Below are 9,177 nucleotides of genomic sequence, written 5' to 3' on the forward strand. Positions count from 1 at the left end.
TGCCCCAGAGAGACGACTCCTGTGGCATAGTTTTAGCAGATGTAATGCAAAGGCAGGCCTGGCCACAAGTGGGGAACGTATAAACTGGGATTCATTTAATTATTATTTTATTTATTAAAATTGTCCGTTGCTTTATCTTGCCCGGGACAACCCAAAGCAAGTTAAATCCAAACAAGTAGACAACAAACCCCCACAGATTCCTTTAAAGAGAAATTCATTAAAAACATCCCACCAGAGCATCCCGCAAATGTGGAGCTACCACAGAAAAGGCCTGTTACCACCCTCTGAACCATGAAGCACAGTCCCTGCTATGTTGCCACTCGGTGGTTATAGTAGCAGACATCATCGACTCCAATCCTCAGTACTGTGCAGCCCACAGACTGCTCCTTCACCCTGGCTGATGCTTGTGCTCACCTGCACTCCTAGAAGGAATAACAGTGGGGATTGGGGTGGGCGCGTTTTGTGCACGTGTGAATGGGGCAATTACTTCCGTGTCTACCAGGAGGACGCAGAAGCAGCTCTCATTCTCGGTGGGAGGCGGAAGGCCTCTTTTCCCTTAGGCGAGGTGCTGTTTCTTCCACGAGGACAGCCTGGCAGGGCGGGGCAGAGCCCCCTGGGCCGCCTCCGTTCCCGCGCGGGCGACAACGCAATGACAAGCGAGTCAGCTGGGGCCGCGCCTCCCGACGTTCCAACGCCGGCACAGCCAATCTCCTTCCCCAGCTGGAAACGCGCCACGAGCGCGTCGCCCACCCCAGACGCCGGTTCTGTGAGGCACCGGCCAATCAGGACCTTCCCCCGCCCGACCCAGACTCCTTACCTCGCGCGCTCATGCACGCTCGCCGCCCTCCTCGCCGCTCTCGGCCAATGAGGACAGAGGCTTTCCCTCCAGCCGGCCAATAGGGCCCGGCGGCCCCGCCCTCTCCCCTTTCTCCTCCCTAATCTGGACCAATCGCGAGGCAGCGCGCGCCGCTCGGAGCCCCGGGTAGGCTTCCTCGGTAGCGGCCGCCGCAGAAACTCCCGGCTGCAGCTGTGTCCGCCGCTGGCTCCTGCGGAAAGAGAGACGAGAGGGCCCCGAGGAAGTGTGTTGCCAAGGGGACCGAGGCCTCTGCTTGCGTTGTCAAGGAGACGGGGGTTCTAGAGCCCGCCCCCTGTCAGGAGCCCGGCATTCCGGAGTCCCAGAACCACACCTGCAGGCGCAGCGGCGGCTGCGAGAGGATCGCGGGGGGGGACCAGGTGGTCGTCTCCTTGCAGGAGCCTTCCGGAGCGTCCTTGCACTAGTGCCAGAGGAAAAGGGGTTTCCAGGCACCCAAAGACAACTTGCAACTTGTAGGGTGGGGAGGAATAGATCTGCGTCCATTCAGGGTTCTGGGTCCCTTTGTCTTGAGCAAATTGCACTCGGAGAATGTCTGAAGTCGCGCTCGTGGCCAAGAAGCGGGCTTAGGAGTGGTTTGGTCACGGGGCGGAGAGAAGGCTTTGCTTTCCTGTGCAATAAGGCCCACCAGGGTAGCAGTTATCGTGTGTTTTCCTGGCAAAACACCCCAAAATCCATGCTCTACAGTTTAACGTGTCGTTGCAGAGCTTGTGTTCTGTGGTACCCGGTCAATCCTTCGCTTTGACTGCCCCGTTTTGCACTTCTGACTTTTTCTTTGCACTCGATGCTGCTATGTTTCCAGTCTGCACACTGAAGAACTTGCCGCCCTCTCAGAAGCTCCCTGCTCTTCATAGCTGAAGGTGGATTGTGTGGAGTGGATGCAACTGCTAAGCCCTGCTGCCACCTCCGCTGCCTGATTCACGTTCCCACCTATCAGAAGCTCGGCGCCCCCATCTTTTCCTGCTGCGTGAAGCCAAGAGCCCTGTCCGCCACCCCTGCTGTGCTTGAGGGAGACACCGGGAGCAAGCCATGCTCTCCGAGGCCCTCCCCTGCTTCCAGTTACTCCGGATGGGCCCAGCTTCGCCCGGGGATTCACCCAACCGGGATCTCTACACCTTCCGGCCTGCTAGGCCCAGCTGCACTTATCGGCTGGGCCGCCGAGCTGAGGTCTGCGATGTTGTCCTGGTGTCGGAGGAGAACCCAGCCTTGGTCTCGCGGATCCATGCAGAGATCCATGCCGAGAGGGATGCTGACAGCACCGCCGGGGAGTGGCGAGTCGGCCTGGTGGACTACAGCACCCACGGTGAGTCCTCGGAACTGTTTCAAGGGTGGGGTTACATTCAGATCTAACCAATGCACAGACGTTGCTTTATGCTCGGCTCCTGATCCTCAGTGTGGTAAAACAGGTGTAACTACACATGTTGACCAAAGCTTCAATTTGCATAAATCTATCCACAAGAGGTGCGTGTGTGTGTGTGTGTGTAAGAGAGAGGCAGACAGACATAATAGCAGATACAAATGGCCATGAAATGTAGTCTGTCATTCCTGTGGGGAACTATAATGGTCTTTTGCCCCCACTGTTCATATTTTTCTGTTTCCACCCATGTGTGTGTGGTTGGCACCTGCCTGTCTTGAGAGACAGCGGCAAGCATCTCCAGGGTTGAAGTCAAACTGCTGCATCAGCAGCACCAAAGTGACCTCCCCAGGATACAAGCCTGGGCAGCGTGTATGGAGGTCTTGGGCTGCCCAAACTACAAGACTCCTCTCTCACCTCACTGATGTGGTCCAAAGGAAAGCAGAGCAATACCTTTGGCCCCAGATTGGCTGCAGGAGTTGCCGGAAGGAGGCATACAAGACACCATCCACAACTGCCATGCCTTAGGACCTCCATTCTGGTTTTGTGTAGGGTTTACTCCTTAAAGGCCTTTTCTTCTCCCAAAGACCTCCTGAGAAGGCAGCAGAGGTTTAGGATCAGAGCGCTCCTTCTCCTAGATGGACCCCCCCCTTTTCGTCTTGCCGAGCCCCATCTGCCTCTCCCTTCCCTCTGCAGCCTTCTTGACTGTTGGGCCCACTGTTGGTCTCATCCACTTCATTTGCTAGAACCTGTCTTTGCACGCAGGGGAAGTCCCTAACTCACCAAGGGCTTGAGACCCATAGGCTACCTTCACCTAGAGCTGGTTCAGTTCGACCAACAAACAGATTGGACCCTGCAGACTTAATGGGTGGGATCACATGGGACAAGGTAGCAGAGTCAGCCTCCACGCCAAAGGTTCCCCCCCAAAAACATTTGTTTTGTCCCGCACAAGCATGCCTATGGGGAAAAGTTAATGACTGTATTGGGGGGTGGGTGATGTGGTGTTGCACTTCCTGGCCTCACTGGCAGGAGCCCCATAGAAGGCTATGGTGTGTCCTGCGCTTAGCATGGAGTCCTGGGCTGCTTTCAAAAACTCCACAAACACACCTATAGGCATTGCACTGGTTGATATATAGAAAGTGAGCTTCCTCTCTTGCCCCATTTATCCCTTCAGGTACTTACGTCAACGCCGTCCGGGTGCCCCACGGCCAGCGAGTGGACCTGAACGACGGAGACCTTCTGACCTTTGGCCACCCCAGCCCAGTCCCCGAGGGCTGTGCCCTGCCACTCCCGCACGGCGACTCCGAGTTCTACTTCCTCTTCCAGAAAGTCCACGTCCGGCCGCAGGACTTCGCTGCTATCACAGAGCCCAAAGCCCCCTGGGCCTCCTCCTGCGGCTTCCGGCCAGTGCTGCCCTCCGGCAACCACCGCATCCGCCCTCTGTCCCGCCACTCGCCCACCGCCCTCTCCTGCCGCTCCAAAGCCACCCTCATCCTCAGCTCCATCGGCAGCCTCAGCAAGCTCAAGCCGCAGCCCTTCACCTTCTCCCTGGGTCGCGGCCGGTGCGCGGAACCCCCCGCTCAGCCCAAAACCTCTCGGAACCGGCGCAAGTCGGCTCACACGCTGCTGCCCGAGCTGGAGGATGAGATCACGCGGCTCGAGGAGGAGCAGCCGACCCCAGGCAAGGAGCAGCGGCTGGGCGGTTGTGCTCCTTGCCATAGCGCCTTGCGGCTCCAGCAGAGAGTGCCGGAGGCGAGCCAGAACTTGCAGGGAGACGAGGGTCCTCCGAAGCTCCACGTCACACCCAGCGGGTGAGTCCCTTTCCGAGTCCGCGTTATGGTCGGTCCAGCTCGCGCCAGGGGACGCCGTCGTGATGATTTTCAAGTTTCTGGTTTAACAGAAAGACTTCCATAGTGTTAATGAGCTAAGCCGGAGTGTTTCTGAAGCTTGGGTCCCCGTCCGTTGTGGGACTACGACTCCCATCATCCAGTGGTCAGGGATGATGGGACTTGTAGTCCAAAAACAGCTTGATGGGAGTTGTAGTCTAACAACAGTAGTCCAACCAAGGTTGAGAAACAGTGAGCTAAGGACTTGCATTCTCTCTGTCTCTCTTTTCCCTCCCTCCCTCCCCCCCCTTCCTTGAAGTATAGCTGTCATCAGAGTGAAAGGTACCATCTCTGTCTTGAGTGCAGGGGGTGAACTAGATCCTTCCTCCCTTCCCCACTAACATGCGCCAAGTTTCAAAGTTAGTTTAGAGCCTCCTGTCTGTCTATCACCTGTTACAATGACGTCAGGCAACACTTTCTCCTTTGCTCATGCACTTTGAAATGGCGCCTGGTTACACCCGTGGGCCACTTCTGCTGTACTCAGTTTCTAACTCAGCAGCTTCTTATAGTATACTTTACTGGACAGCTGAACACTTAAAGAAATTCTCAGCATTTGGAATCGTGAACTGGAGGCCATATTCTGTAGAAGCTTTGTAAATTCCCACTGCAGCCCAACAATTGACACACAGGGACGGGGAACCTGTGGCCCTCCAGTTGTTGCAAACCCAAACTCCCATCATCCCTGACTGGGGCTGATGGGAGTTGGAGTCCAAGAAATTCCAGAGTTCCTTAGCCCTGGTTAGCGGGGCGAAGTAACAGGTTGAACTTGCTAGTTGTACATCCGGTCAGGGCAGTGTAACGTGTCCTTGTGCAGACATACGTGGCGACTCACTTTTTCATCTTCCAAAGAGGCCCTGAGGCTTTCTGGAACAGCCAGATTATGGGGCTCATGGGCTTTAGATGGGCAGGAGGAGGCTGGGCATGGCAGCTTTCTCTGGGTTTGCTGGAGAGGGCAGCTTAGAAATGGTAACCACATGACTATAAACTTGCTCCCAAAGGTGGCGCTGTGGGTTAAACCACAGAGCCTAGGTCTTGCTGATCAGAAGGTCGGAGGTTTGAATCCCCGTGATGGGGTGTGCTCCCGTTGCTCGGTCCCAGTTTGAAAGCATGTCAAAAGTGCAAGTAGATAAACAGGTACTGCTCCAGCGGGAAGGTAAACGGTGTTTCCGTGCGCTGCTCTGGTTCGCCAGTAGCGGCTTAGTCATGCTGGCCACATGACCCGGAAGCTGTACGCCGGCTCCCTTGGCCAGTAAACGCGAGATGAGCACCGCAACCCCAGAGTGGGACATGACTGGACCTAATGGTCAGGGGTCCCTTTACCTTTATTCCCTCATCTGCCCCACGCTGGAAGTGGTTTACAAGGGAGGCACCACTTGGATAGCTCAGGTAGTGGAGCATGTGACTCTAAATCTCAGGGTTGTGGGTTCGAGGCCTATGTTGAGTGGCAGATTGCAGGGGGTTGGACTAAATGACCCTCGTGGTCCCTTCCAACTCTACAATTCTAAGATTCTGTCCCCCCCCCCCCCAATACTAATCCAGAATCTGTGCGGTAGTCATGATGTCCTCCGGAACATATGGCAATAAAAAGGTCATTTTTAATAAACCTTTTATCTATCTGCGGCTTGTTCTGTCGGCGTTTGGCTTTTTCTCTTATCATCATCTTCTCTTAACTTTGTTTCTCATCCACTAAACTCTCATTTTAATATCTGCTTGTAAGCCACCAATGGAAAGGCATTGGCCTTTGGCTTTTCTTAAAGCAAAAGTAACAACATAGGAAGCTCCCTTCGACCAAGTCAGACTATTATTAGCCCAACCAGCTCATTGTTCTACACTGACTGATACAGGCTTCCCAGATTTTTGGCCTGGAGTCTTTTCGCAGCCGTACCCAGAGAGGCCAGGGACTGATCCTGGTAACTTCTGTGCACAGTGCAAATGGTCTGCCACTGAAGTCCTTTCCGCACTCTGGAAATGTTGCTGGATGTCAGCAGATGGGGGTGGGGAATACAGGTGCCAATTTTCAGATTTATCCCTCCCTGTTCCTTTGCAGGAAACGGCGTGGCCGGCCACGGAAGAACCCCTTGGGGAGCACTTGCCAAGTCTTCTCCCAGACTCTGTCCACGTCAGAGCCGTGTGCTGCCCCGAGGTGCCACCTTCCCCAGGACGAGATGGTGGAGTGGGTCCAGTGCGACGGCTGCGACGCCTGGTTCCATGTGGCTTGCGTGGGCTGCAGCTACAGCGCCGTGAAGGAGGCAGAGTTCTGCTGCGCCGCTTGCCGCTCTTAACACGGGTGGCCGCGGCCAGAGACACACCCTCACCCCTGCCCCCCCGAATGGGTAATATCGGCGGACTCCAGCAGGACACGCGAGGACTTTCCCCCTTCTTTAAAGTGGGCTAGTAAAAAAATTGCACAGGGAGTGAGCTTTCAGGGATAAGCGAAACTTACTGTGCACAAAGAACTTGGCAGTCTCTGTGAGGAGGAAACGTAACAGACTTTAACTTCCTTGCGTCAAGCAGTAAACACTGCCCCGTGATCAAGTCCATCTCCGAAAACCAAGAGACTACATTGCACTGGTGAAGACATGGATATTATTACATGGGGAAGTTTCCGGCAAATTCCTGTGCTAGAGGTTGCAGGGGCGGGACCTCTGGATGTTGCGGGACTTTGGCTTCCATCTTCCCTGGGCCACGGACCATTCTGGCTGGGGGCTGATGGGAGCTGGAAACACCAGGAGGGTCACAGGTTCTCCTCCCCTGGTTTATTGCTGTCCAAGCCCTTCAACTGGAAGGAGCAAGCGATTGCTTGACAGGGACAATCGGGGCAGATGCACAACGCCACCGTTTACCTTCCGAGGCCTTCAGAACTGACAGGGAACAACCTGCCGCACTCAGAAGAAACTGCTTTCCCGTTGCACAGTGGTGTGCGGGGAACGACCACCCTCGCAGCAATAGCCCTGCAGCCTGGGAAGCCGCCCAGCCTCGTGCTTTTACAGGGTCGACCTTGGGAAAATGTGCAGAGACCCCAGAAGAAGTGAGTTTCTGAGGGTGCAGTAGAGTGGCTGCCTCACCTCAGTGCTCCATGAAGCTCCCAGTTTATTGATTTCGCATGAAGTAGCAAGACATTGGAACAGCTGCCGCAGAGCAATGCCTGCTGTTAACTTAGCCGGGAAGAGAGTCCCACCCTCTCGAAGCTTTTTACAAAAGAGACAAGTAGGGGGTGAAGTGTTTTGATGAACTAGGTGGGAATCTTATGATGCTAAATTCCAGATGAGTAGCTATAGTTAGGCCTTAACTGGAGGTGATGGGGCAGTCGCCTCTCTGCCCTGTTCACTTATGAAGTGGGTGTGTCGAGTTTGGCACCCAAAGGGGTGTGCAGGTGAGAGGGACTTGCACCTCGCACCATTTTACCTCAAATCTGCTTTTGCTTTTTCGTTCCTCCTTTGTACCAACACTGGGCTAGAAGGTCACAACTCTTCTTGCAAATGTGCTCTTTTCATGTAAAAGGAAATACAAACAGACGCCAGCCTTTCCCTCTTCAGACATAAACATGACAGATGCACAAACAGTCACTTGGCACTTAAGTAGTTTTGCAGTGAAAGCAACAGTCTTATGGCACCTTAAAGACGAATAACAAGATTTATGGTGGCAGCAGCAGCTTCAGCAGGCCAGGTCCCATTTGATCAGCTGCACGAAGTGCTATCCTCAGTGCGTGCACATAACACCAAACCATGGTTTAGCAAGCAATAGTTATTAAAACCATGGTTTAGCATTATATGTGTGAACCAGCAGTTTATGGTTTGGTCCAAAGTCCTAGTTTGTTGCTGGCTTACAAACCATGGCTTGCTTTAACTACGGTGTAGGGCCTTTCATGAGTGCTGCCTTGACCGTAGCAGATGCTCGCCAAATTACAAAGGCATGAGGTAATAGCAGTGGGGAAACAAAGCAAACTGGAGAAACAAGCAATGGTTTGTTAAACAAACCATAGCTTAGCATTACATGAGAACCCGGCTGTTGTATGCATACACACGAACATGGGTGCGCATGTATAATGTTTGACAAATAGCAGGGCCAAAAGCTTTGAGGCACAAAGAGTGAGCGGTGGCTCTGTGTCATTCTGATAAACAGCCCACATATAGTCACAGCAAGAACAGTGTGACTCATACTGCAGTCCCTGAACTATTATTTTTCTAACAGAACGGTCTCTAGTCCGGAGCAGCTCACGCCTCAATTTGTTAGGCGTTGTGGGTTTTCCTAAGGGACGAGACTAAGCAGATGTTTTTTGTTTTTTTTTACACAATTCAATAATACTCTGTCATTCCAGTTTCTAGTGTAGGGACAGAATCCGGTGATTCACCTGCCAGCAACAGGGGCACAAGCATTTTCACACACAAATAATGGATGCAGAAGTGTTATGTGCCTGCACTTCCCTTTAACGGGCAGCAAAAAGCCAGAGCTGTAGCAAAGCCCTTGGTTCCCCCCAGGTTGCCCCAAGCACCACTGAAAATGGTGAAAGCCCAACAACCAGGAAACCACAGCCCAGCTGTACCCTTTGGGAAGGTGTGGGCTCCATCTCTTTAGAGCCATTACTCCAAGTTCTGAGCTGTAAGCAGGCCCCCTTCTTTACCAAGCCAAGGATGGAATGGAGCACAGCACTGTGCCAGAAGCAGAGCAATGGGATTCAGGGAAGTTGCAAAGGCTCTGTAAAAACATGGACGGTGCCCCTTCTTCATCATGTTGCTAGTCAGCCACAGAAACCGCACACTTGCTTCTGCCACTGCTAGTGGGACCAAAGGCTAGCAATGTACTCGCCAAGGAATCTGCCTTCTGAAACGCTGAATCAAAAATAAGCTAGCGCAGTGAACTTTCTGCAACATAACCAAAGACTCCTGTAGTTTAGGGAGGGGGTTTATTCCTGCAAGCGTGTTCTGCCAGCTTGCTTTATTCTCTGTAGATGGAAGGATTTGTCCTTTCCCTCCGCTAGGGCACCTCTCCTTTTTTGCACCAGGCGTGATCACAGTAATTGAAATAAACCCAAACTGCAAAAGTTGGTGTCTCCCATTTCATAACAG

General features: G+C 53.4%; 1 protein-coding gene across 1 annotated transcript; it reads left to right on the forward strand.

The window, feature by feature from the left end:
* The first annotated feature begins 851 nt into the window (after nucleotides 1–851).
* On the forward strand, nucleotides 852–6,393 carry TCF19 (transcription factor 19). Its single transcript, XM_033141603.1, has 3 exons — nucleotides 852–2,174; nucleotides 3,400–4,036; nucleotides 6,159–6,393. The coding sequence occupies exons 1-3, from the start codon at nucleotides 1,901–1,903 to the stop codon at nucleotides 6,391–6,393; spliced, it is 1,146 nt and encodes a 381-aa protein (XP_032997494.1). The 5' UTR covers nucleotides 852–1,900.
* The last annotated feature ends 2,784 nt before the right edge of the window (nucleotides 6,394–9,177 follow it).

Source organism: Lacerta agilis, chromosome 2 (genome assembly GCF_009819535.1).
Source record: "Lacerta agilis isolate rLacAgi1 chromosome 2, rLacAgi1.pri, whole genome shotgun sequence".
Lineage (NCBI taxonomy): Eukaryota > Metazoa > Chordata > Lepidosauria > Squamata > Lacertidae > Lacerta > Lacerta agilis.

Coding starts and splice junctions, on each gene's coding strand:
- TCF19 (XM_033141603.1), top strand. CDS start 1,901: ATGCTCTCCGAGGCCCTCCCCTGCTTCCAGTTACTCCGGATGGGCCCA. Junction 2,175..3,399: donor GGTGGACTACAGCACCCACG/GTGAGTCCTCGG, acceptor TTATCCCTTCAG/GTACTTACGTCAACGCCGTC. Junction 4,037..6,158: donor CTCCACGTCACACCCAGCGG/GTGAGTCCCTTT, acceptor GTTCCTTTGCAG/GAAACGGCGTGGCCGGCCAC.